This window comes from Hoplias malabaricus, chromosome 15 (assembly GCF_029633855.1).
Source record: "Hoplias malabaricus isolate fHopMal1 chromosome 15, fHopMal1.hap1, whole genome shotgun sequence".
Lineage (NCBI taxonomy): Eukaryota > Metazoa > Chordata > Actinopteri > Characiformes > Erythrinidae > Hoplias > Hoplias malabaricus.
Window position 1 is genome coordinate 24112174 of NC_089814.1, and position 27961 is coordinate 24140134.

General features: G+C 43.5%; 3 protein-coding genes across 3 annotated transcripts; 2 read left to right on the top strand and 1 right to left on the bottom strand.

Annotated features, from left to right (window-relative positions):
- The first annotated feature begins 2021 nt into the window (after positions 1–2021).
- On the top strand, positions 2022–9561 carry zgc:122979 (uncharacterized protein LOC641576 homolog). Its single transcript, XM_066646462.1, has 5 exons — positions 2022–2417; positions 5393–5950; positions 6360–6606; positions 7110–7615; positions 8797–9561. The coding sequence occupies exons 2-5, from the start codon at positions 5858–5860 to the stop codon at positions 9028–9030; spliced, it is 1080 nt and encodes a 359-aa protein (XP_066502559.1). The 5' UTR covers positions 2022–2417; positions 5393–5857; the 3' UTR covers positions 9031–9561.
- A 6275-nt stretch (positions 9562–15836) lies between these two features.
- hwa (huluwa) lies at positions 15837–21054 on the top strand. The gene is made up of 3 exons (XM_066645875.1): positions 15837–16880; positions 17155–17344; positions 19235–21054. The coding sequence occupies exons 1-3, from the start codon at positions 16440–16442 to the stop codon at positions 19399–19401; spliced, it is 798 nt and encodes a 265-aa protein (XP_066501972.1). The 5' UTR covers positions 15837–16439; the 3' UTR covers positions 19402–21054.
- A 108-nt stretch (positions 21055–21162) lies between these two features.
- Positions 21163–27785, bottom strand: atp5fa1 (ATP synthase F1 subunit alpha). The gene is made up of 11 exons (XM_066645874.1): positions 27628–27785; positions 25860–25938; positions 25544–25713; positions 24545–24718; positions 24160–24326; positions 23712–24012; positions 23164–23388; positions 22948–23055; positions 22341–22485; positions 21534–21684; positions 21163–21331 (listed from the first exon to the last, which is right to left on the bottom strand). Exons 1-11 carry the CDS (start codon positions 27685–27687, stop codon positions 21253–21255), a joined length of 1659 nt encoding a protein of 552 aa, XP_066501971.1. The 5' UTR covers positions 27688–27785; the 3' UTR covers positions 21163–21252.
- Between the last annotated feature and the right edge of the window lie 176 nt (positions 27786–27961).

Sequence of the window (27961 nt, forward strand, 5' to 3'; positions counted from 1 at the left end):
GCATCTAAATAAATTAGAATATCATCATCAAAAAGTACATTTATGTCAGTAATTCTGTTCAAAATGTGAAACTCATACTTAGATTCATTACGAACAGAGTGATCTATTTCAAGCATTTATTTCTTTTAATATTGATGACTGTGGATTACAAATCTCAGAAAATTATTATATAATATAAAACCACAAATCAATGCGGTGTGGCATGAAGGTGATCAGCCTGTGGCACTGCTGAGGTGTTATGGAGACCCAGGTAACTTTGATAATGGCCTTCAGCTCGTCTGCATTGTTGGGTCTGGTGCCTCTCATCTTCCTCTTAACAACAATATCCCATAGATTCTTTACGGGTATTAGGTCAACCAATTAAGCACAGTGATACTGTGGTTATTAAACCAGGTATTGTTACTTTTGGCAGTGTGGACAGGTGCCAAGTCCTGCTGGAAAATGAAATCCACATCTCCATAAAGCTTGTCAGCAGAGGGAAGCATGAAGAGCCTAAAATTTTCTGGTAGAAGGCTGCGCTGACTTTGGACTTGATATAACACAATGGACCAATACCAGATGATGACATGGCTCCCCAAACCATGTAGAGGTAATCTCTGATAAACCCAGCTCTGTGGGGGCGAGCGTTGTCATCTTGGAAGATAGAGTTAGGTCCCAGACTGTGGAGATATGGGATTGACACTGGTGGCAGAATTTCATCTCTATCTCTCTGCATTGAGATTGCCTCCAATGATGACAAGTCTCGTGTTTCCAGTGAGGGAGATGCCGCCCCACACCATCACACAAAACAAGCTGTTTGGCATTGGCAGAGAGGATTTGGCAAATTTTTCACCCACATACACTTTACTGCTCATCACACAAATGCATGTTCCTTACAAATGTGGCACTGCTATAAGATTTCTGCCGGGACATATTTTACCTCTTTTTACACAAGTTATGGGCTATACAAACTACTAGTAATCTCCCTCCTTTTTTGCCTTTTTAACGAGTACAAAAACATTAGTATTCATTTGAAGTACTTTTCAGCTTCAAAGTTTGGTTCATGACACTGTGGCACTGCAAGGCATTTAAGGTCGTTGAGAGCAGCTGTGTAGTGCACACCAAGTCCAAATATATTTCAGCAGCTATGTACATAAACTATTATTTATTAACAAACAAACCTCGAGAAGAACAGTCACAGGTTTACCTCACTGTGGTTCCCACAGCTCTGTGGTTTTTTCTTCTTTTCATTTCATGAAGGATAGTTTCTCTTCATCTTCTGATTATAAACAAACTCTCCCTATGCATATTTCCCTAGTGTGACGTTACAGTAAGGGAGCCATTCAAACGGCTCATAGAAGCATATGACTTCTGACACTAAACTCTTTCAACTGACTCCCAGAAAAACGGATGGATGTTTTTTTTTTCTGGTTTTATTTCGTTTATAGGAAGAGTAGAGACCCAAGTGAAAACACAAAAGCACTACGGTTAAAACACAAACAATATGGAGTCTCAGTTGGTACTGCTTGACAATTTAGCCCTTAGCTTAGTGAACAGTCACATAGGTTAACATGGTTAGCTTATGCTAGTTATAGCCTTTTAATTTGACACCTAATAATAAATGAAGAGCTTCTGATGTGTGTATTAAGTTCTTGTTTATGTGTAAACACAGACATGGTCCTGGTTTCAAAAACTGACCCCTGGCGAACAGAGTAGAGCAGGGGTGTTAAGTCTGATCCTCAGGGCTCATCAGGCAGGTCATATTTTACAGAGGATTGATTTGAGATACAGAAGAGGGAGATTTTTCAGAGGAAAGCTGCAAAATTATCCATCGGTGGATGAGCTAAAGGTTTTTTTTTTCCTGTACACACTGTACTTAAGAAGGGCTCTCAACATGCAGAGAAATAGGAGTCTAATAAAGAGGACAGGGAGTGTCTAATACATTTGGTGTTTTTTTCCTGCCAGCAGGTGGCAGTCTGCCTGTGTTCTTCCGCCAGCACATTCTGTTCCAGATCTTCATTCTGTCTGCAGCCTTTCACCAACGCCCCCAGACGTCTCTCCCTGACCTTATTATAAACGAATCCTGCAATTAGTTGCTTTTTATACATAGTTGCATGTTTGTGCTGGAAGAATATCAGGACCTAGATTTAGGTGACACGGTCAGGGGATTCAGCTGTGCATCAGACATGTCCTCATTTCTGTGCTGACTTGGACAGTCCCGAACCCAGGCTTCAAATTTCTCAGAGCAAGAGAACTAATACAGGATTAACTTTAATAACTCTGTTGAATTATTAAGGTTTTACCAACTGTCATAGACACCAGCCCGTGCAACGGAGGAACTACAACCCAGATAAGTAGAGCGACCTGCATTCAGAGTATCTGCTTCTTTTCAAACATGGAAAAACAGGCGAGCAGATATCGTTTCATATGGCACACCGGTAAGATCATGTGATTGTGAATACTGGAGATAATGTGAGTAATATTGTGGGGCTGTCTTTTATCACCATCAACACCATTCTAAAAATAGCCAGCTAACAAAGTTATGCTTCATCATCTAGCACTGGTGCTCATCTGAGCCTTAGTGCTCGCCCAGTTTCACTCCACTCACAGTCGTGACTCAGAACTTAACCTTTTGTAACACCCACCGAAAGAGAGAGAGAGAGACAGAAAGAAAGAAAGAGAGGAGGGGGGTGTAGGACACAGAGTACCTGTGAACTCTACACCCCACAGCTAACAGCTTTTGGAAATCACAGTCTCACTCTCTCTGTGTCTGTCTCAGACAGAAAGAGAAGTGCAGACTTATGCAGAAGCCTGCTGAGTCTAATAAAGCTCACTACTCGTTACGAAATCCACATTATAGGTCACGAAAGAACGGCTTCAGCACCCAAACAGTGCGTTATACTTCTAATAGAAAGCCGTTTATATTCAGCTTGAAGCTGCATGACTCCTTGGCTAACTATTAGTGCACTCCATGGTTGTAAAAGCTATTGTCTCTCCTGAGCTTCAGAGTCGGCTCTGCTTAATGAGCATCGTGAGCGGATGCTTAGAGCCCCACAGCCACCAGGGGGCCTAATAGCACCTTTTGGGTATTATCATTAGGTACAATTAGGTTGTATTAAAGGGAACGTATTCTAAAAAATAAACTCTTGATCAGAGTATGTGCACATTAGTGTGTGTAGCTTGACACCACCAACTCACACACTTTGAAATAAGACCAGTCAGTTTTGGGTGGACTATATTAGAAAACACACACCTTTCACACAGTCGTCCTGCCACTCAAACACTTACCCTGTCATTCACACCTGTGGGAAATTTCACACTCACCCAGTCACTCACAGGCTCGACCTGTGGACGTTTGGACAATGTCAAACACTCACAAAGTCACTCACCCCTGTGGACATGTTCACACAGCCATGCCACCTGCAAGCAAATGTGTTTGGACCGTGGGAGGAAACCCACAAAAGCACAGGGAGAACCCAACACGCTCGTCAGAGACAGTGACCCGAGGGGAAGATCCAACCCAGGATCCCTGAGACCCTGGGGCTGATTTGCTTATGTGGGGACAGTCTAATCTCACTGGAAAGGGTTGTCAGTAGTTAAATGTTGCTAAACGTCCTCATTTGTCCTGATCTCTGGTCATTGCTCTGTCCAGTTCATCCCTTCCCGCCACTCCACACCATTAATACTAATTATGGAGCTTGCAGCCGGGCGCCCAGCTAGACTTCCGCTGGTCACGCGCTGAAGATCATTACAGGCACACGGTCACGACTCACTCGCGCGCGCACACACACTCTCTCTTTCACACAAACACACTCGCAGGCACTCTCTCACACACAGATAGACACTCACATACATTCACACCCTGGGAAAAAAGGTTTTTTTTTTCAGACATGGATTTAGCCTAGTCCTGGAATACACAGCATTCTTCCACTGAAAGAAGGATATAGAGTCCAGGACTAGGCTTGATCCACTCAAAAATATTTAACGTAGAGACACACAGATGTTTGTTTCCATGCACAGTTGGGATATTCCATTGACTTATATTTATTTTGTGGAGCCTTACACTAACATTACTACTATCACTACTAGCATTATGCTAAACCTTAGCCTTAAATCTAACCCTGATCACTGAACTACAACCCTGTTCCCAGTTCTAACCCCACAAGTCTAGATCTAACCCCTTAAAATAAACTGTCACCTTAAAATGTTGTACCATAATATGTGACACAATGTTAGTGTCCTCACAAGGACGACACGTCCCCTTAATATGAGTGTATAAAAAGATTTGGTCCCTGTAAGGTGAGTAAAACCATGATATCACACAAAGATTCCCAATACCTTACACCTCTTTACAAACCACCTCATTCACCACAAGCTCAACATTGTGTGAAAAACACACACCCTCACGCGCATCCCCACGCTGTTGAAATGCAGCCTAATCCCTCTATCTTTCTCTCTCTCTCGCTCTCTCTCCGTCTCTGTCTCTTTGCTCTTCTCCACATTTGTCCGTGTTCCGGTGGCTCCGGGACTCCGCGCGATTGGCTGAGGAAGCGCTGCCATGTATGTAGAGAAACGGGAAGCGGCTCCGTTGCGCAACCGTGCACCCTGCTGGAGATTTTTCCGCAGCTGCGCATGCGCTCTGCATCTCAAGCCCAAACCAGCAGTACAAAAAGTGATGGAGCAGACACCAAACTCACGCCCTGCTCGTTACAATTTGGAGAGGGGGTGGGGTGGGGGGAGGCAATGCGGATGTCTGCACAGACACACACACACACATTTGATTGTGTGAATCGTGAGGATGAGACATTAATTTTGTGGAAAATGTAAACATTAGTCTTACTCTAAAATTAACCTACTATTAACTGCCTACTTAAATACCTACTACATTAACACTAAATCAAATATTAAAAATGAATACCACCTTAACATCAACCCTAATGTTAATCTTAACCCTTATATAACCTTAACATTAATTCTCACCCTCTACCTTACATTTACTCTACTCTCTGTCATAACAGCTACTAGTTTAACACTAACCCTGACACTTAACCTTGAAAACATCTTCACATCATGTTCAGTGTTATTATTTGCACTGTGAGGAATGGCTTGTGTGTGTCTCTGTGTGTGTTTTTCATTTTAAGAAGCTTTATCAGTTGCTATTATGTTTAGTACATGTTTATTAGAGAGACACATTGGATATAAGTTTAGCCTCATCATTATTCATCATTCAAACCACTTTACATACACAATAGTTAAACACACACACACACACACACTCATTTCTGTGGCGTGATTCCTAGTCAGGTGAGTCCTCTTATATAACAGTGGATTCTGTGGAAAAACAAAGGCAACAATAATGACCATGTTCAACCCCCTTTCCATATGTGATTATTTTTAAATATTTCTCTTTCAGAGTGTTCCCCTGAAGCGCTCGAGCTCGAGGAGAACCCGTCTTCGTTTCTCAGCTGAGGTGTGAGGAGCAGAAGGAGGAGGGTGTGTGTGAGAGAGATATAGAGACAGAGACACACACAGAGAGAGAGAGCTGGGAGGGCTATTTTAAATTCCGGAAACGCTTCTCCACATGGAGAGATGGGCTGCACTGCATCCGCGTGACGTGCTCGCACCCGGCAACGATGGTCCAATGGTGCAGAGCGCGCGCGAGGCAATCCCCCCTCCCTTCGTCCACATGCCTGGGGAAGCTCGCTTCTCTCTCACGGAGCGTGTGGGCGGCTGGAGTGCGCGAGTGCGCGCGGAGACAGTATAAAAGCGCTCGAGCAAGCAGCAGATAGCAGCAGAGCGAGCGGTGCAACTCCACTAGCAGCATCAGCATCAACCGCAGCATCAGCAACGAGCAAGCCTCCACTCCGACCTCTTCACCATGGTTCTCATCTGGACTCAGTTCGGCGTCAAGCACAAGAACGTCAAGTGCAAAGTGCGCGTGCTCCACGGCGAGGAGAGCTGGACCTCAGAGGTAAGGCTTTCACCCCTCAAAGGCTGGAGGGATTCGCTCAGGCTTCATGCAAACTTTTGTTCACTTGTCTCTGTTAAAGCTGAAGTGTTTACACTGGAATGCTAGTGCTGCAAAGTTAAGGCCATAGACTCCCATGCAGTTTTATAATACACATGCATTCAAGTCTGGAGAGCCACCAATGCCTTTTTCATTAAAAGAACCAGGAGTGGTCTTCCTCCAGGTTGGAGAACCTGCAAAGTGTTTCTGTCCATTTCTCTGTAAACACAGTACACAAATAAGACCCCAAACCTTCTGTGTAGACATTGATAACTGCCTATTGCTACTTTCCCACGTGTCTGTCCAGTGGACAGTACGCCCACCCAACAAACTCTGACAGTTTCTTTCTTTCTTTCTATATGTCTGTAAACAGGAGGTGCACGAGGACGCTGAGGTACCCAGCCCCCCTCCCTCTCCACCATGCATTGATCACTACGCAGTGCTGGGGGTGTCGAGCGACTCCAACGAGGAGGAGATCCGGCGGGCATACAAGCGCCTGGCACTACGTTACCACCCCGACAAAAACCCAGACGCGGATGCCGAAGAGAAGTTCAAGCAGATTGCCCAAGCCTATGAAGTCCTCACGGACCCCCAGAAGCGCAGCGTGTACGACCAGCAAGGTGAGACACTCCTAACACTCAGGCAGAGCTTCTGAAGTTTGAAAGCACATGCTCTCACACGCGCCTTTAGGCACGCATGCGCAGGCATGTACAGAGTCCCACCGCCAAGCCGGTCGCATGCAGAGAGCTGCAGAGCTCATGAGTTATTCATCAGAGAAGTTTGTTTGGGTTCATTAAAAATTGTAAAGAAAGGGATTTATGTATGAAAATATAAGTAGTTCACAGTTCTTTTCTTGATGTAGCTGATGTGCGGAAACTTCCTTTATTTGTGACACCTACAGACCGGTGTAGGACCACTAAACTCTAAAAGTTTGAGGTCCGAAACCACAAACCAAAACATGTCACAGGTCAAGAAGACATCAAACATGTCTTGCATGGGAGGAGCAATGTGTTTATGTCACCTCTGAGATGAATACAAAAAAAAACCCTCTCTCTCTCTTTCAAATTTGAAGTACAAAACAGTCAAAAGCAAATTATATATTTTTTTTGGCTCTGTTCCCCAGGTTTAAGCAAAGGGGGAGTGTCTTCAACTGGAAGCAAATCAGACCCCGCCCACAGCAGCCCCAAATCTGATGCCCATGCCTGGCGCGTCTTCTTCAACTTTGAGTTCGACTCGGACGACGACCTCTTCAACCCCTTCCTGAAAACCCCCATGCCCCACCTCAGTCGCCAACATGGTGGCAAAGCGTCGGCAACCCAGCCCATGACGGAGGTGCACGACCTGCCTGTGAGCCTGGAGGACATCCTGCTGGGCGTGACCAAGCGAGTAAAGGTGACACGACTCCGACAGACAGACAAGAACAAGCTCCAGCCTGAGGAGCGCGTTATCGACGTGGAGGTGAAGAAAGGCTGGAAGGAGGGGACCAAGATCACCTTCCCCGGAGAGGGTCACCAGGTGGCTGGCCAAGCACCCAACGACCTGGCCTTCGTGGTAAAGGAGAAGAAGCATGCCCACTTCCGACGAGAGGGCTCCAACATCGTCTACACGGCCACCATCTCGCTGCGAGAGGTGAGCGCATGCGCCAGTGTCTCAGTCGCTCAGTAGTACACGGCGTCCTGTTCTCCTCCCACACAGTCTCAGCTACTCGATAAGCCTCTGCAGAGAGCTGCGGCTAAATTTAGCCGCCCCCCCCCACCCCTGCCTCCTCACTCCTGCCTCCCCACTCCATCATCTCCTCCAGTCCATAGCTAGCTCTGTGTCTTCACACATGCACTCACACATCCCAGTCACACCCTGCCTTTTCTCTCGCTCGTCATTCTGTCCCTCCCTCGCTCGCAATGTTCTCTTATTAACAATTCCTTTCTTGTCTGGCATTGCTTCTCCCTCTCACTTACACGCCATTCTGTCCTTCTCACTTCTTTGCATTATTCTCTTCTCATCAGTTCCTCCCCCGTCTGTCTCTTTCCCTTCTTTCTCCATCTCTCTTCTCATTCTTACTCTCCACTCTCTGTATCTCCTGAATTTAATCACACCAGCCCTCCTCTCTCTCACTGACTCCTGCTCTAGCCCCCCTCCTCATGTCTCACACATTTTTTTCTTTTTTCTTTCTCCTGAACCCAGACACCCCAGATTTCTCTCTTTCTCTCTCCCTCCCTCCCTCTCTCGCCGTCTGTCTCACACCACCACTTGCACACACCCCCACCCCCACTCTCCTCCTGGCTGCTGCTTCTCCTGCTGTTTCTCACCTTCCCTCCCCTCCTGTGTCCCTCGCTCCCTCATCTCGTCTCATCTCTCAGCACCCCTCCCCTACCCTCTGTCTCTCTCTCTCCCACGCGCTCCCATTCTCCCACTCAGACAGAACAAGAGGAGGACAGGAACACATTAGCAACACTTGTCTCTTGCATAACGAGGAAGGCTCATTCACTCTGTCCCACATTCTCCAACTCCAACACATTCGGACCCTACTCAGCCTTACGCAATGTAGACAAGGGCCTGGTTATATACATAGTCTCCAGGGGCTCAGAGGCTCGTAGCATCCTCTGCCAGCTCTGGGTTATTCTGGAGCTACAGAAGCATCCTCCCACACATGCACACCAGCATCTGATACGACTCCCTCACAGCCATGCTCTTAAAACCAGTGCGAGTGGGAGCACTTTTAAGTACTGTCATTCTCAAAGAGTGTTCATTGATGAGCGGGTATGTTTGTGAATGATATTAACCTCCCTTTCTCTCTCTCTCTCTCTTCTCAGGCTCTGTGTGGCTGCACCATCAATGTCCCCATCCTTGACGGACAGTCAAAGCCCATCCCTTGCAGTGATGTCATCAAGCCCGGCTCCTTGAGGAGACTGATAGGGGAGGGGCTTCCACGAGCAAAAAACCCCACCCAGCGCGGCGACCTCCTAGTCGAGTTCAACGTGGTCTTTCCCGACCGGATCCCACCCTCCAGCAAAGAGATCATCAAACACAGCCTTGGACAGTGTTAATGCACGCAGAGAAGCTCTCTCTCTCTCTCACTCGCACACACACACACCTCAGTGATGGATGAAACGTCAACCTTTTGTCTCTGTGAGGCATTGAGTGTGCTGAACTGTTTACAGATGCTCACGCAAACATACATAGAAGAGGTGTGAACATACTCATACACACACACACAACCACAATCGCAATCATAATAGATACACACCAACAAACACACTGATACACACACTGAGGTGCTACTCTTGAAGCATCCACGCGCTTTCTGTATCACAGGAAGTGGCGCTTGCTTCAGGAGAGGGCTCAATGGGCTCCGGTAGGATATTGTTGTTCCTATGCCAAGCGTCTCGACTCGCTCTAAACCATGACTAACTTGTACTTGTGTACAGAATCGTCAATGAATTAGTCTCTATGAGAGATTCCTGTGTCATGTTTCAATGAATTATTTATTATGACTATTGATAAGAAGTTTCCGATGTGCTGTATGACCCGGCATGTAGGCTATTGCTGTATGAATAGCATGTTTTTTTAAGAACAAATAAAGGTTTTATTAAATAAATATCTCTGATCTGTTTGTTTTTCTTAAGGCAGATTTGTACATAAAAGGTGCAGTTACTTTACATCTCTGTATCAGTAACAGAAGCCATCTGGAATTGTGAGCTGATGATGCAAGAGAATGGTATTCTCAGACACTTCAGGGTCTGTGCTAGCAGGCAACAAACAATGGCTTCCACAGTGCAGTGGGCTGAGGATGTGAAACTGAAGATAATTGATGCCTACGCAGCAGGGGGAGTCTATAAAAAGAAATCGGATTACGTCCAGCAGGTGATTTCCTGCAATGTTATTAACAACTGCTGTTAAGAGACCCTGTTGTAGAATGTGAAAAATGAAGAAAATCCTCAGAAAGGCAAAGTCAAACCCCCCTATGACAGCAAAAACACACTAATGGTGGGAACTATCATATGGTACAGTGTTGTACAAATATGACCAAGAAGAATACTCCAAACAAATACTATTCAAACATTAATTAATTCATCTTGTATGATATCATCCTCAGTAAGGTACTGGTTTGATCCTTTCCTGTGAGGATTGTAGTGTTCTCCATGTGTCTGTGTGAGTTTCTCCCAGGAGGTCCAGTTTCCTCCTAGTCCAAAAAACATGTTGCTAATTAGAGTGACTGAAATGGCCTGAGCTCTGGACTAAATGTTATACTGGGACACACAGAATATAGAGGGGTACTGCTGCACTTCACTGCTCGCCAATCAGTAGTATGGGTACAAATGTGCCTCTAGTAAAATCCTGTTAAACACTAAATATTTTAAGTGATTTAACACTAACGTGGGCATTATTCTGCCAAGGGCAATAATGAAGAACATATTAATATTACAGAACTTTTTACTAATTACATTCATTCTGTTAAAGGGAATGTCTACAATTATGGGGAACTGCAGTTTTCTCTGGTTTGTTCAGAAGCTCCGCGACTTTGTAAAAAGTGGAACAATATTTTTGAACAGAAAAGCACCTGTTGCTTGTACGTGGCTGAAGTTGAACTTGTCTGTTTTTATTCACTTTTTGATTTACCACAGAAACTCATAACCCAAGCACTGTTTACTCACAAGGGTTGGACAATGAAACTGAAACACCTGGTTTTAGACCACAATAATTTATTAGTATGGTGTACGGCCTCCTTTTGCGGCCAATACAGCGTCAATTCATCTTGGGAATGACATATACAAGTCCTGCACAGTGGTCAGAGCGATTTTAAGCCATTCTTCTTGCAGGATAGTGGCCAGGTCTTTACGTGATGCTGGTGGAGGAAAACGTTTACTGACTCCAAAACACCCCAAAGTGGCTCAATAACATTTAGATCTGGTGACTGTGCAGGCCATGGGAGATGTTCAACTTCACTTTCATGTTCATCAAACCAATTTTTCACCAGTCTTGCTGTGTGTATTGGTGCATTGTCATCCTGATACACAGCACCGCCTTCAGGATACAATGTTTGAACCATTGGATGCACATGGTCTTACTGGTGCAATGTGAAGTTAATGAAGATTGGCCACCAGGCTGCTCCAATTTAGCCATGAAACCTCGCACACAAATGACAGGTGTTTCAGTTTCAATGTCTAACCCCTGTACATGCCTGTAGTGCGCTCACAAATTTAGTCGGTTCCTACCTATTTGTAAATAGGAAATATAAGTCAATATTACCCACCTATGGAGCAAGAAAAGCAATATTCTCATCTCTTTACATGATTTTCAAACTTTCAACAGCTCCTTGTAGTTTTTTCTGCTGTGAACGGAGAGAGAAAGCCTAGTATGTCTGACCGAACCACTTTGTATATATATATATATATATATATATATATATATATATATATATACATTTAGAGAGCTAGCAAATGGTGAGGAAACAATTTCTGAATTTTCGAAGTGCTTTTGATTACAATCGTGAATGTCACATTTAATTTGCCATTTCTTGAACAAATAAAAACAAAAACAGTATAAATCTACTGAGTTTTGCATCAGTTGACAAAACTACATCCATTTATCATTTAGCATACACACTGGGATTCATAAAAAATGTGGAGGAAATGTTTTACTAATTTTTGCATGTCCTAATTTAATATGACATTGTCTGGAATTGAGCGAATCTTAAGCAGCAGTCTCTAAATGAACATGCTCATAAGAAGTTATGTTAGCAGCTTTTACATTTATTTCCTGAGTACAGGGAATGTCAGACTGTGTCAGTGGTGTAATACATATTTTTGTTCATTTATATGGTTTTAAGAGGCTATAACCAAAACATACAGCTATGAACTATAATCATCTTGTCTGTTGCATGGCTGACTTTCTAATTATTTAAGAATGTCAGTTAAAAATAATGAAGTAAACTGTCTCTGACTGAAAGGTCAATTGCTCACGCTTCTGAAAATATGCTGGGGCATTATGGGAAATGTATTCCTGTAGTGAATTTGCCCCAGTAGTGAAGTAATGTAGTGTAGTGATTGTGCCCCAGTAAACTGGATATAGTGATGCTCCTGCTTCAAATCCACTGTGACCTTCATCAAGATGTGAAGTGGTTAAAGAATATGCAAGAGTGAATGAAAGTTCCAGAAGGCCACAACAATGAAGTTCCAATCAGACGTATGTGATAAAACTGGATGACCAGACTCTGATCTGAATCAGAGGACACAACACTGCGCCGTGCTGCCAAGACAGCAGTTGGAGAACCCTGACATACAACATTTAGCAGCAGTGGGAGGTGAGAGAACTAATAATGACAGAGAAGTGTTGATAACATGGCGGCCTCTTTTAGCAGTCCTTCACTAACACTCAGTAGTCGGTTAACACCAGATCATAACTGAGATAGCGCTTGCCTACTTTCAGAGGAAAGGCCACAAATAACTTGGTCAAATGAGTCGCTGAGCGGCACTTCCAACACTCACTTGATTATATCTGAGGCTGAGCTGTGGACCAGCAACACTCCCACAGTGAAGACTGGTTGGTCTGTCCCACTGGTCTCAGGGAGGAATAGAGAGCTAGAGTGTGCAGATGGTGTAGCCACAGGGTGGAGCAGCCTGGTAAAACTAACAAAATGTCAGCGCAGCATAAACGAGGTTTGGAAAACATTTGTTTTTCATTTAAGACATGGCCATGATCATGTCCAGAAACAAGAGTTGCTTTATTTTATTAAATGTGGAATTTTTCTTAGTGACACAGAGTTCTCTCCCACCCCAGATACATATACTGACTATTTCCACACTGTCCATAGTTCAGAGAGTCCTATGCTGTCAGAAAATAAATGTCACGGTTGTATCGTTTCTGTCACTGCGGTGGAAGAAATATCATGAGAATCTCATATTCGCAGTGTATTACATTTATACAAAATCTGTACACAGCTGTACAACACGTCCACTGTGGTCAATGACTGCCAAAGTTCTGGAAAACAAGCTGTTGGCATATCTTATACTGCTGCCGTTGATGGCCCTGAAGGTCTGAAACTAAGTTTACATCTTAGATTTGCATTGCTGTGGCACGGTGGCTCAGCAGGTAGTGTCGCAGTCACACAGCTCCAGGGGCTTGGAGGTTGTGGGCTTGATTCCCACTCTGGGTGACTGTCTGTGAGGAGTCGGTGTGTTCTCCCCGTGTCTGTGTGGGTTTCCTCCCACAGTCCAAAAACACACGTTGGTAGGTGGATTGGCAACTCAAAAGTGTCTGTGTGTGTGTGTGTGTGTCTGTGTTGCCCTGTGAAGGACTGGCGCCCCCTCCAGGGTGTATTCCTGCCTTGCGCCCAATGATTCTAGGCTGGACCCTGAATTGGATAAGCGGTTACAGATAATGAATGAATGAATTTGCATTGTTTTCCACTTAACCGTTGTGTTTATGGTGTTTTGCTTTTGAGATTTGTGTCAAAATTTTTATTGTGAATGTAAGGAAGTAAACTATGTATTTACCACTGGAATCTGCATCAAAAACAAATATATATTTTAAATATTACTTGAATAATGTACAAACATTTTTATAAATAATTCTTAAGGATTCATTCTAAGTCGTGTCCTCCACACACATGCAGTAATTCAGCTAATAACCACTGGGTAGAGGAGAGCAAACACTGACCTCTTTACTATGGACTTTTAATCCAAAGTTTAGGATTTCTGGTCTAGAGGACAGTGTGGGCAGTGGAGGACATCCCTCAACAGATGTTATGGCCTTCTAAGATCTAGGGCAAATAATGAAACCAGGTCAGAAATTAGGGAATGTTATATATCTATGCTTTACTCCTAAAAGTGGTGGTCCTGAATATAGTTGAACCAAATGAAACCGTCATCCTATTCTTCCTCACCTTTCATTCCTGTCTTTAGATGCAGGTGTGGGAGCTCAGAAACCTGCAGAACTGAGACTTATCCTCCTTCATCCCCCACTCCATCCTGATATCTGTTTCTTTTCCACTTTTTAGCTTCACTAAAGCAGGAAAAGGTAAGTAGGTCACATTCATGGCTACAGTACCAATAAAATCCTATGTCCTCCAAAGATAAATACTTAAACCTTCCAAAACAAACAAGTCTCTCATTTCTCAACTGAATTTAGCGGCCCCTGCTGGACGCATGAGGGTCCACATCTTCAGTATCTACAATTCAACGTTTGACAGTGGACATGAGACCTGAGGCAGGTAGGAATTCGTGATGAAATTTGTTAATTTTTATTTTTCTATCTTGTGAGGAGTTTGGTGTGTTCTCCCCGTGTCCGCGTGGGTTTCCTCCCACAGTCCAAAAGCACACTTTGGTAGGTGGATTGGCGCGACTCAAAAGTGTGTAAATGTAAACATGTGTAAATGACTGTGTGTGTGTGTGTGTGTGTGAGAGAGAGAGAGAGAGAGAGAGAGAGAGAGAGACTCTATCCAGGGTGTTCCTTCTTTGCACCCATTAATTCCATGTAGGTTTCAGACATACAATGACCCTGATCAGATGAGTAAATAAATTTGTTTAAAATTCCTCCAATCGGAATGAAAAATTTCTCTATTCTTCACATCTTCACACTGTGAATTTCCCCACTGTGAGACTAATTAAGGATTATCCAGAATTTGAACTGGCGCCATCTTGTGGCTCAAGGACATCTTCTTGTGGCTCTGAGGTATAAACCCATAAGACACTGATCATAAACCATTTTCCATTTTTGCGTTTTGAATAATGTAATTAAAATAAAACACACACACATATATATATATATATATATATATATATATATATATATATATATATATATGCACATTATAGTCATTTAAATATTAAAACTAGTATGAAAACCATATGAAGGCAATTAGGAACCATCCAAGATATACTCCCTGCTCTAAAACCACATACCCACAAGAGGCTTAATGAACTGATGAACTGGACCAGGTGTGTTGGATCAGGTGGTTTGGGATTGAGAGTAAATGCAGAGGCCTAGAGGAAAGCTATTGTCTTTAATGGAATACGACTTTAATGAATGAAAACAGAGCCCTTTAGGTGAAGTACTGCAGCATCCACTGAAACCTATTTAGAAATTGTATATGTACATATTTAGTTTATAAAGGGAAATACTACTGAAAAACAACATTTCTTTGTACATGAGTGCCAATAGGAGGCAGGCTTTTGGTTTTGAAGTGCTATGTATTACAGACCAAATTCTATTCCCAAGTAGTGCTAACAGGACCACATTTGAGACTAAAAATAGCACAAAACCCTATTTCACATTTATACCCTACTGCACTCTGAGTATGGAAACTTTAGGTGCATGTCTTAATATTTAGGGACCTGAATGTCAAAAAGCTCGCTACTTCCAATTTGGACAAATAAGCAATGAGCCATTTCAATTTCTGCCCCAAATTTAAATTTCCAGTAGGGACATGGACTCTTGTGGCTGAATCCACAACACACATCAGCCAGCACACCATGTTGGGCCCACAAGAGCACCACAGCTGGCAGAACCAGCAAGTTTTCTCCATAGGATAAGTGACAGTCCTGTGGGTGCCATCCAAAGTCACTGATGGGTTCATATAAGACTTATTGAGCTGCCCACACCTTTTCAATGCAGGTAGCCCACTTGAGTCCTACCATAGCCCATATACAAACCCAAATAGAGTCCATGCCCATCTTGAACACAACTAATGCTGATTCAAATCAAGCAGCCCCCTAAGGTATGCTAGCTGTGTAGTGCACTATGTTACGATTATAGAGATATTTGGCATCCAGCCCTATATTACTTTCTGTGGATGTAGGCTTCTAACAAAGTTTAAGCCTGGGGGTTAAACGTACACGACCAGGGAACAGTTTTAAGTCACGGAAAGAAAACATACACTTATATAAAATATAATTAAACAGTCATTATGGTTGATCTCTATTTTAAACTGTTTACATCGGCTAGATGAAAGGCCCAGGCCCTGATCAGTTGCTCACCATGGGGGTAAATTTAACAAACGGTATGCCTATAATTTCGGCTCAGTTTAAGGGTTTAGGCCGAACTAACTCAACTATTGAAATGTTAAAGCCGGTTTGGAGGTTAAGTCGACGACGATTTAAGTTCGTAAGAGCCCGTTCTAAGTGGGAACTAAACGGGTGTGGAGGTAAATCCCCGCCGCAGGTCTACGTTAGCATAGCACAGATTAGTCGAGCTGAATCGCTAAGGACGGAGTTTAATCGGTGTGAATTCGACACACCTGCATTTCCTCCAGTCGACTGTATGGAGGTGTTGTTTTAGTGATAATTCAGGGCATATGTGTTTTTTATATTTATTCTGTTAATTTTCCTCATACTTTACTGTGAAAGGCTTCCAGCTATTTAAGGGTTTGCACTGATATTACTGATATTTCACTCTGATCTTAAACCCCAGTGTTTAAGCGCGTTATTAGTTTGTGGCCCTCTGGTTTGGTGATGAAATGCCAGAGCCGTTAATAACGGTCACTCCGTCCCCAGACCAGCTGCGCGAGCACCTGCCGGTCTCGACGGTGACGCTGCTGGCGCTCGCTCTTGCCCCGTGCGCACTCGTGTTGTTGCTGCTCCTCCATTGCCTGCTGCTGGGCTACAAAGTGCTGCGTCTGGCGAGGCGGCGGAAGGGCGCGCGCCACTGCTCCGGGAGCGCCCTCACGAGCACCCATTCGCTCTCTCTGCCGCCTGCGTCCTGCAGTCGATCGCGGAAAGAGAGTCGCTTCTCCTCGGCGCCCGAGCTCGCGTCCTCGGCGCAGCGGCGCGTGCATTTGCTGCGCTCCTGGCGCGGAGGGAGCGCGCCTGTGCTCTTGCTGCAGTCCAGCGACTCGGAGACGGAGTGCGGACACGTCGTGCCACCGAACTCACCGGAGCAGCTCGCGAATCCCAAAGAGGTAACACTACAGCTAACTTCTGACGTCACTTCTGAGAGTTAGTGATTCGGGCAAAGGTGCACTGCATGTCAAACGTCTTGGTAGACTGCTGGATGTAGATGTTGAGCTTGATTCAAATGAAGCCTAACTTATCAAAACATTAAAGGTGGACTATGCAATTTCACTGGAGTGTCACTGTGTTATTGTAGTTCACCTATCTAGCCACCAACGATCGAACGTCCTTGAATAATGCATTGGTGAACCTTTGACTTTGTGTGTGTGTGTGTGTGTGTAGCGATGTCCAATACCTGTTAGGATGATGCGCAGGAGCAGCACGATGGAGTTGGAGCTTATATCTCTGGACAAGGTCCATCTGGAGGGTGAGGTCATCAGCAGTATTCCACAGGAGGCCTCATGCTTCGTAGCGTCCACCAGCTCTTCAGTGGCTGGACCTGGACTGGACAGTGACTTCGGTGCCAGTGCGGGTGGGTTTAAATTTGGCTTTAACCTGTTGTCACAATGTAGAGTTTTGGACAGTTAGAAGAAATATATCATGGCTACGTTCACATTACCAGGGCTGAAGTGACACAAATGGCATGTTTGATGTGAAATGGCACAATGCGCATATGCACTATTTTCAATTCCAGACAGATACAGGCCACTTACAGTTATGAATGTAAACTGTGAAAATAGCAAAATCTGATCTTATCTTTAAAAAATTTGGAATTGATGAATGAGGACTGTAATGTGAACGTAGCCTTTATGTTTGTAGCCATATTAATTGATTGATTCCATGCTTAAATACGACATATTGTCCCCCAATTCCATGAGTAAACGGAGTTCTGGGGACTACTTAAAATGTCTGTGCCCTGATTCAGTCAAAACATCCAGAAGCCCAACAGCAGTGTTCTCTGTCTAAACAGCCCTGTAGAGAATTGCCGGTTTTAGCACCTCTTCCTTTAAATTATAATGAGCCGCTTTTCAACCTGATCCTGAGCACACAGCAGTGAGAGCAGAACCCCCCTGTCCCAATACTCATACCCCTCGTTTGCGCATGTCAGCCTAAGTGTGTAAGGCGTTAGTGTCTCCCGATTCTTTTATTTACATTCCTCATAAAAACCAACAACAACACGCCTCGGAAAACAGAGCAGCATTAACACTTTAACAGAATCTTTTTTCTTTTTTTAAGACCGTCACGCGTTAAAAATGCTGAAGCTAAGGGGAAAGCCCTGTTTACCTGTAGTGATGTAAACATATAAATGCCAGGCAATTCCGTTCATATTAACAGTGTTATTTTTAACTTTACTAAATGCTATTTTTTATATTTTATCAAACAGAAGTAATATATACTTGATAAAAAACAAGGTATCACTAATAGCCAGATATGTATGAACAAATATTTGCATTTCTATGTATAAGTCCGATTTGCTAAATGGTCCTCTATGTTATGGAGGCCACAGACTTGTTTTAATAAACATACAGAGCAACTCGCTCTCTGGGGATTTTAATCATATTTTTTAAATTGTTTTTATAAATGGCTTTAATAATTTGGATATTTTGTTTAAAGTTTTACAGGAAAGCTGTGATGAACTCATTAACAGGTGTGTCCAGTGTATTAGTGAGGATTATAGGGAGTAATTCATTTTTTTTTTTTTTAATGAAACCCTGACATTAAGCCCTGTTTGGCTGGAAGCCGCAGTGTTTTGCTTATTAAACCTTAGTGATGTAAACACCTATTAATTCTGCCCTTAAAGCTTCAACCCCTTGAACAATTAAATCTTCCCGCCCATTTTGCTCACCCTTTGACAGCGTCATCGAAGTGCACACTTCCAGGAAGGCTTTAGGCAACAATTGGGACGGGGGTCTCTCTAGGTTTTAGCTGCTCATTGTCACTCATTGTCTTTCTACTCTGGTCTCATTTTCGTTATTTTCTGTCAGAACCCTTATTACTCCGTGACCTTTGTGTTTGTTTTGCCCTGTTTAACCTCATGTTTGTGCTCTCATATAAACGTGGGTCCAGTGCGGTGTTTGGAGAGGCTGGGACAATTCTAAAGTCAGAAGCAGAGCAGAACAGGTGTCACACCCAATTCTGTGACCCTAGAGGGCGCTACTTCACAGCTGCCGTTATAATTTGTGTCCCCCACTGAATCTCCATATAAACATTATAAACGTTCAGGTTTAAGTACATTTATTTAATTAGTATTCAGTGGGGTCACACATTCTGACGGCAGCTGTCAGAAACTGACCCTATGGAGGACATGAATTAGCGCCCTCTAGGGTCACAGAATTCGGTGTAACACCTCAGGTGTGTTGAACTGTTTTTGAATCACAGGTGTGTTGAATGTGGTGTGTAAACAAATACAATTATCATTCAGGTGTGTCTCTGCGCATCCTGTCAGCGGACAGCGACAGATTCCCAGGGGCCACCTGGGCGTCTGGGTTGGAGTGGGACTATTATGACCCAAGTTACGTCACACAGAACCACGTTCCCAAACACAGACACCATGCACCCCCTATCACCCTCAAACAGTACTGGGTCTGAAATCACAGTGTGCTGCTCCTCAGATGGAAGTTCTTCAAAAGAGTCTGGAACTATGAAGTCACAGTACCCAAGACCATTTTATTCCAGTCTACGTTCATCACCTTTCTCAAGTTTTTAACTCTCTCACAATACACTCATCACAGCATACACACTGGAGGGGAACCAAGCTCATGTTCACTGGCACAGATCCAGAGTTCAGAGAATCACGCATTTTTCAGGTAGGAATTCACAATGTTTTAATCTGCATTTTGTCTCCCACTCACACTTTCAAACCACTCCCCTTTTATTTATTAGGTTTTGTTGTCAGCAAATTGGTGTAGTTTTGTCTGGTCCCCAGATCACATTTACATGTATTTATTCATTACAAATTGTAATGTTATTTTTCACTTATTTATTGTTCACATTTTGTCACATCTAAACTATTATCTTTATGACTAATAAATTTTAAATTAAAATGACTTCACAGCCGACAGTGGAAGCTTTACCTCCTCCTTTCGTGCACAACCTGTGAGCATCACACTGGCACATCCATTAACAACTCCAATGACCATACTTAGGTTTAATCTGGTCAATCTTTTGCTCTGCAAACTTTGTTAGCCATGTTGTTACCCTTTTCTTCAATGGTCAGGACCACCACAGAGCAGGTATGAGTTGGGTGATGGATCATTCTTAGTGCTGCAGAGACACTGATGTTGTGCTGGTATGAGTGGATCAGACACAGCAGCGTCACTGAAATTTTTAAACCCGTCAGTGTGTCTGCTGGAATGAATAGTCTGCCAGCTGAAAATATCCATCCTACGTCCACATGTGTGTCTAGAGATACCCAACACTGTGCAGCAACAGATGAGGTAGTTTGATTTTACAACTACAAGGCAAATTAATTTTGGTGTGTCTAAGGGTGGACTGTGTTTGAAAACACTAGCCGTACTGCTGTCTGATCCACTGGTGCAACACATTAAAACACCACATCAGTGTCACTGCAGCACTGAGAAGGATCCACCACCCAAATCAAATTCTCTTTGGGGGTCCTGACCACTTGAGAAAAGGGTTAAAAATGTACATAGAGCAACAACTGGACTACTATCTGAAATAGAACTAAAGATTGTCTGTATGGTCAGTGGAGTTAAAGTTTGTAGGATCAGTGTTGTGGATAGCCCAATGCTAAATTCACTCCGACACTTAAAACGCATGTGGTGGTGCCCTCGAGGGTACATATGCACTTTTATTCTAATTGTAGATTTTAAAATTGGTGATTTTATACATTCAATTTCCATCTAGTACTTGAATCATGTTATTTTACAGCAGCTCTATAATGAAGAGAATATAGGGAACACCACTGCTGTCTTCAAGTACACTCAGAAAAAGGGTACATTTGATACTAGTTTACTTATGTAGAAACTAAATAGTGTAGTCATACAATGCTGTTGCATCTTTAGTCTCTCAGCTTGTGGGCATGTAGGTGCAGTCCATTAACCCAAGGTTAGATGAAGCTCAGCTTTAAGTGGTCTTATTAAGCAAGAAACTTTGCATTCAGAATCCAACCCGTAGCACAAATATCACAGAGATGTGACTTGTTTCTTTAAATCCTTGAATGCTACTGCCATTCAAAAACAAGGACATAGCCACAGGCTACATCCCAATAGTGTACAACAATGGTACAAGCCATACTAGTGTACTGCCACATTTAAAACAGGACATCCAGAAGTGGAGAAGAACACTTTATTCTCTGTTGGGAGATTTCTGTACATGGAGGATCAAGTGCCACTTGAACTTTGACGTTCGTATAAACTTAACCAGAGCACTAAGCAAACATGGACAAAACATGAGCAAATAAGGGGGAGGAGGTGGGCATTACTCAAAGCTGGACAAGAAGTTGAGCACAATTTCCTTCAGCTTGGCTTCTGCTGCATCAGAGATCTTTCCATCAGTCCTGAAATTAGAAGAAAAAAGGCTTAGAAGAAATTAAGTGCTCCACAAATGCAAACCTGATCAACTTTGACTAGAAAATTCTAAAATGGTGTTTTAAGTGTCAGTGTGTACGTGTATCCCTTTTTAAAACACATTCTCAATTGAGACAAGATCCTCAAAAGGTGGCCCATGATTAATCCTGTGGACCCCGTAAACAAAGTTACCTAATGGTTGCAAGCAGCTCTTGGTGCTGGCTGAGAATGTGATGCAGGAAGGCTTTCTCAAACTTTGTGATCTTGCTGGGCTCCATTTTGTCCAAGTGGCCCCTCACACCGGCATAGATGACTGCAACCTGCTCCTCAATGGCCATGGGAGCTGAAAGAAATTGCACCATGTTCAAAAATGTGTCCAAAGTTGGTGAGTTAGAGGCCCTGAACACACAAATGTCTATCTAGAGACTAGGGTTGGGCAGTATAACAGTAAAAACAAAGTAAATAAATACACAAGCCCATCAGCCTACTGCAGTTGAGTTTAGCACCACGTTTGGGTTAAAAGAGGAAGGAAACTGAAAACCAGCAATACTCAAGGCACTTCACGTGATCCTCTAAATGTGATTAACTATTGTCACTGGAAATATCACTGGCTAAACAAATAGCTGTTCCTGTTAGCTGGCCAGCTGTGCTTCTAAATAGTGTAGAGCCTGCCTGTTATTTTCAAGCTTTTCTGTTCCTTGAGTATCAGCTGAAAATAAGCTCTCAAACAGGGTTTTATTGTCAAATGTGTCTGCGAGCGATGGCAGGTGGTGCTGAGGTGAACTGCACAGTGCCAAAAACCCTTCACTGTGTAATCAGATATAGGAGTCTCAGTCCAGTCCACAGCCCAATTCCAACCTCTTATTTTCAGCTTTCCCCTTCAACCATGTAATTTCAATCATCAAGCCATTAACTGGAGAGTTCATTCTTTTAGAGATGAAAAACACACACCTATTCTCTGGTAAACGCATACTGATCTATCAGTACTGTGATACTCACCATATTGACCCTGCTTCAGCAGCTCTGTGAGCCGCACACCTCTGTTCAGCAGCTGCTGAGTGGCTGCATCCAGATCAGAGCCGAACTGGGCGAAGGCAGCAACCTCACGGTACTGAGCCAGCTCCAGCTTCATCGTACCTGCAACCTGAAATAGAGAATAAACTCAGTGTAAGAACATAACACGTAATGCGTTCCACCTTTACAGAAAGGGATTCCTGGACAAGGAATCTCTAGCAAGCTCAAAGCATCTAGTAATAAGTTGGATTTCCATCCAAAATATTCACAAAAAAATATCAGAAATAAATGTGACTTAAAGCATGTTTGTGGGCTACTGTGATCTGTGTATGTTTTTGCTTTGATTAGAATAAAACCCTGATTCATTTAATAATAATAATTATATTTTAACAAAAGGTAAAATAGTGTTGTGTGGCATTTTGGCTGCAATGAAATTCCAAATTTTCCACCTTAAAAATCTGATTAGGGTGTTTTTGTGAATTTTGTAATTTCTCCCCTTTATTTATTTATTTATTTTTTTTAATGAACATTCTAATTCACAGAACTATGGATAGAAAACTCACTACGATCTAGACAGAATGAGGTTTCTCACCTGCTTCATGGCCCTGGTCTGAGCAGCAGAGCCCACACGGGACACAGACAGACCCACGTTAATGGCAGGACGGATACCCTTGTAGAACAACTCTGTCTCCAAGAAGATCTGTGAATTAAACGTGAATGTGCAAGCTTAAAATTACAGTTCAGATGAGCACTCCTTTCATAGGGCTTAGTTCTCTTGTGCTGTATTTGAAACATGCGGCTCGCTCACCTGTCCATCAGTAATAGAGATAACATTGGTGGGAATGTAAGCTGACACATCTCCGGCCTGGGTCTCAATCACAGGCAAAGCTGTAAGAGAGCCGCCCCCGAAGTTGTCGTTCATCTTAGCTGCTCTCTCCAGCAGACGGGAGTGCAGGTAGAACACATCACCTGGGTAAGCCTCACGGCCAGGAGGACGACGCAGCAGAAGGGACATCTGACGGTAGGCTACAGCCTTTAAAGAAAAGAGAAAAAATAAAATAGTAAAATTTAAGGTACAAAACAGATCCTGAAAGTGAACCTGAGTGTAGTCAGAGGGCAATCTAACACCTAGCGCTGGGGAAAGTTTTAGATGGATCCGAGTCAAGGAAAGGGTTTTAGCTTTGCTTGCTGACCACCAAAGTTGTCGAAACAGAAAGATCATATTTAAGTGATGAGCATCTTTATTTTGACCCAAAACTATGTAATCCCTTTGAGTTTCACCCAATCATAATACACCACTAATGCTAGACACCCCTTATAGCCTGCCACACAACCACTATGTCAGTCAGTCCTCACCTGTTTGGACAAGTCGTCATAGATGATGAGGGCATGCTTGCCATTGTCTCTGAAGTACTCTCCCATGGAGCAGCCTGAGTAGGGGGCCAGGTACTGCAGGGGAGCAGCATCAGAGGCTGTAGCAGACACCACAATTGTGTACTTCATGGCATCTGCATCAGTCAGTCTCTTGACCAGCTGAGCCACTGTGGAACGCTTCTGCCCAATGGCCACGTAGATGCAGTACAGCTTCTTTTTCTCATCAGTGCCATCGTTGAAACGCTTCTGGTTGATGATGGTGTCGATGGCAATGGCTGTTTTGCTAAAGAGGAGGAGAAAAAATAAAAAATAAACTAACAACCAAAGCAGATTGGGAAAAAAAACAAAACAAAAAAAAAAGTGGGCAAACCCCACTAGGGGGTCACTTAGCCAATAATGTGCCCCCACAGAGCCAGTCCAAACGCCATACCCAGTCTGTCGGTCTCCAATGATCAGTTCTCGTTGTCCTCTGCCGATGGGCACCAGACTGTCCACGGCCTTGATGCCTGTCTGCATGGGCTCCCTCACAGAGATACGGGGGATGATGCCAGGAGCCTTTAGCCCAACACGCCTACGCTGCTTAGATCCCAGAGGACCCTATAATAATTGTGCCAAGTTGTCAGACAATAAACATCATAAGTACTAATCAATTTCCATACATTTAAACAAAAAATTTAAAAACAAACCTACAGAAATTGGAGCAAAATTTGGGTGAAAATTATTGCTTTGTTTAAAGTGATTATCATGTAAGTGACTGGACAGTGGACATAAAGAGCATAGTTTAAAAAAAAATAAAATAAAAAAAAAAGGCAGACCTTGCCATCAATAGCATTTCCCAGAGCATCCACAACACGTCCCAGCAGCTCTTCTCCGACGGGCACGTCCACAATGGCACCTGTTCTCTTCACAATATCACCCTCTTTGATCAGCTTGTCATTACCAAACACCACAACACCAACATTGTCAGGCTCCAAGTTCAGAGACATACCCTAGAAATTAAATAAAAAAACAAATACATATTTAACTTTACCATGGAGTTACATACAAACACACAGGGCTGTGAACACACCCTGAGTGGCAGGCAGCAGTTATGCATCATGTGTTATGCTCAAGGGCACCTCAGCCCTGGATTGGGGGAAATCGAACCCTACCTGGTTCTTTAACCACTAGACCAAGGCTGCCCACTGACTGGGTTACGAAGAGTTCACTTCTAAAGGGCCTCAAAAAGCTGCATGTTTTTGCTGAGAGGACATGCATCCATTAAAAAGTTAAACTCAGATTCTGCCCACATCTGAGTTTTTAAAAAACACCACAAGCTTCAATAAATAAGCAGTTATGGGCAATTTGCATACATTACATATTTCAATTCAGGTGATCCTGCCTTAGTTTCCTTTATGTAACTTATTTTTAATAATTTCTATAGAAGCTTCTCTTTTCATTAATTTATCATCTGCAAGTGCTTCATCCAGGTCAGGGTCTCAGTGCGTCCTTAGCCTACTTACAACCATTGGGTGTGATGTATGGAAAAATCCAAGACGTGCTCACATTTCCAATAGTACTGGTAGAAGCCAGGTAGAGGTTTCACCTTTAAAAGACACCTAATGTTCTGTGAAAACTTCTACAACGTAAGGGGTCATAAAACACCACAACCTTAATTACCGTAAGCTTCCACAGTACTCACTCACATTAAATGTTGTTTACCATGACCTCAAAGCCAAATCCTCATGCTGAAAGTTCCATCAGGCCCATGACAACCAAGAATCACTTTGTTCAAGCAGGTAGACCACAAACACAATGACCCAGGGCTAGCTTACCTTCAGGCCAGAGGAGAACTCCACCATCTCTTCAGCCTGCACATTCCTCAGGCCATAAACACGAGCAATACCATCACCAATGGACAGCACACGTCCAGTCTCCTCAAGATCTGCTCCAGTATCTGCTCCCAGAATCTTCTCCTCTAGAATGCTGGATACCTCAGCTGTACCTAGAAGAATAAAGTGTGTGTGTGGGGGGGGATTAAAAATGCATTAGCAGAAAAGCAAGGTTAAAAAGGGACAAACACTAAAAAGAAAGCTGTTACTTTAAAGAGACGAAAATGGCAATCACGTTAACATGAGAAGTAGTTATTACCAGTCTTCTGCAGCCATGGTCTTCCTGTGTGCAGGTTCTTTGCCCCCACGCAAGCAGCAGCAGCTACATTCTTGGAAACCTATACAAAGAATAATAAAGCAATTAAGCAACCACTCAAACTAGATTTAAGATTTACTTCGGGGCTAAACTCCTTGACTGGAGCGTCCTGGACACTGAACCAATTACTGACAGTTGGATAAGGGCTGGACAATTACGGTGAAAATTTGTCTCAATATTTCTTAATTTCGGTGGGTACAATATAATTCCAATACAGATAAACAATTAAAAAAAAAAAAAAAAAAAAAAAAAAAAAAAAAAGTCAACAATCAAGAAACCTGACATCACTGCCAATGTGGGAATCATCTCCTGGCTTTGTCCATATTAATTTTAAACTAACTAAACATGACTGCAATTAACTGACGACAGCACCCTCTAATGAACATCAGTCTGCGACAGGTCCTGTAAATTGGGCACACTGGGGAAAAAAATATTTACTAGGATACCAAACATATAGACGTTCTCTATAAAATATAAGCATTGAAATGTCTCAAATGTAAGTCAATACACAGTCATTCAGTATGTATAGACCCCACTTCTCCCCTACACACCTCAAAAGCTCTGTCCCACCACAAATGTTGACAGGATTGATTTCTGAAGTATGAAATTATAAATGCCTAAAGCCAGGTTTCCGAGTTTGGATACTGCAGTTTAAAGGAATATATTCTCAGCCACATTGATTACCACTTACATCAGGGGTGCACAACTCTTTCCCTGGAGGGTCAGTGTCCAGCAATGCTTGGCAATTCTCCAGTTACAACAAACTCACTTAATTCTGTCTGCAGGTATTAATCAGGTGTATAGGCAAAAAACTTACACCATGAACTGTGGCCTTCTAGCATTGGAGTTGTGCACCCCCTGGATTATTCACTCAAGATACACCTTCTATAACCACATGCTATCAATGCTAGAAGATTAACGGGAAGAGTTATTGTAAGTGCCTGACCAGTGAATTGTTCATGTCAAAATATTGAAATGGTGTATTGAATTCTGTTCCATATCAGCCCATATCTGACATTCATTATATTCAAATGAAAGCAGTATTGTTGTCGACTGAACTTCTGAGAGGTGTTGACCTTCAGGTGACGTTACTGCTGCAGTCAGTGCTGTCCTTCTGCTTACACTGACCCAAGACCTGCGTGCTTTAGAACTTAAACTTGTGTTGTTATACACACACACACACAATATTGAGTTCCTAAACGCTGTCACACAACACTGCATCGCCCCCTTAGTCACAGTGCTGCCCACAGTATTAGCTACCTCGGGCAGGAGGCTAACACCGAAGATCCTCAAATATAATCAAAATTCAATAAAAATACACATTCATCACTAATTATAGTGCCTAGATACAGAGAGGGAAACATCCGAATGAGCTGCAAAAGCTTGAGGAAAGTGACCATGCATAATTCTGTTCAAAACCTGACCTTCACTGGACAAATGTCATTCATTCGCCCTGACGGCGGCACCACTATCAATGCACACAGATTTAGAGAGGCACCCAGAGTCCTATAAACCCACCCATCGCTGACAAAAACCAAAGCTTGAAGCATTAAATGCACAATATCAGACTTTATGCCAACGCCCGGGACGTTGCAGGCCTCTACTGCTCGCGCAAGATGGCGGCGCGCGACACCGCACGCAAGCACACGCAGACAATCCCTAAATCCCGAGAAAGGCGAATAATCAAACATCCTCTCAGTTCATCACTCACCAGCGCGGCCCGCCGAGGCAGAGCGCGAGCCACAGCCGCAGCGACGCGAACCGACAGCATGACGAGACCGAGAGGGGTGCGTGTGCGTGAGAATACCGGGAGCGCTAACTGCACCAAGCTGCCGGGGCGCGAGAGTGAAATGGAGGACACTCGGCGGCTGAAATAGCGAGAGAGACAGGAAACGGAATCAGAGGCTCGGAGTCAGAGAGGGCGGGGGAGAGGAGCAGCCTGGGGTGTGTCTCCAATCACTCTCTGCACCCTAGTTACTATTCCCTACGTAGTGCACTATGTAGGCGGCTTCGACCAAAACACAGTGCAGTGTGCGTTTAATTAT

Coding starts and splice junctions, on each gene's coding strand:
- atp5fa1 (XM_066645874.1), bottom strand. CDS start 27,687: ATGCTGTCGGTTCGCGTCGCTGCGGCTGTGGCTCGCGCTCTGCCTCGG. Junction 24,719..25,543: donor AGTTCTCCTCTGGCCTGAAG/GTAAGCTAGCCC, acceptor TTTAATTTCTAG/GGTATGTCTCTGAACTTGGA. Junction 23,389..23,711: donor ATGACGACTTGTCCAAACAG/GTGAGGACTGAC, acceptor TTTTCTTTAAAG/GCTGTAGCCTACCGTCAGAT.
- hwa (XM_066645875.1), top strand. CDS start 16,440: ATGCCAGAGCCGTTAATAACGGTCACTCCGTCCCCAGACCAGCTGCGC. Junction 16,881..17,154: donor AGCTCGCGAATCCCAAAGAG/GTAACACTACAG, acceptor GTGTGTGTGTAG/CGATGTCCAATACCTGTTAG. Junction 17,345..19,234: donor TGACTTCGGTGCCAGTGCGG/GTGGGTTTAAAT, acceptor ATTATCATTCAG/GTGTGTCTCTGCGCATCCTG.
- zgc:122979 (XM_066646462.1), top strand. CDS start 5,858: ATGGTTCTCATCTGGACTCAGTTCGGCGTCAAGCACAAGAACGTCAAG. Junction 6,607..7,109: donor CAGCGTGTACGACCAGCAAG/GTGAGACACTCC, acceptor TCTGTTCCCCAG/GTTTAAGCAAAGGGGGAGTG. Junction 7,616..8,796: donor CCACCATCTCGCTGCGAGAG/GTGAGCGCATGC, acceptor CTCTCTTCTCAG/GCTCTGTGTGGCTGCACCAT.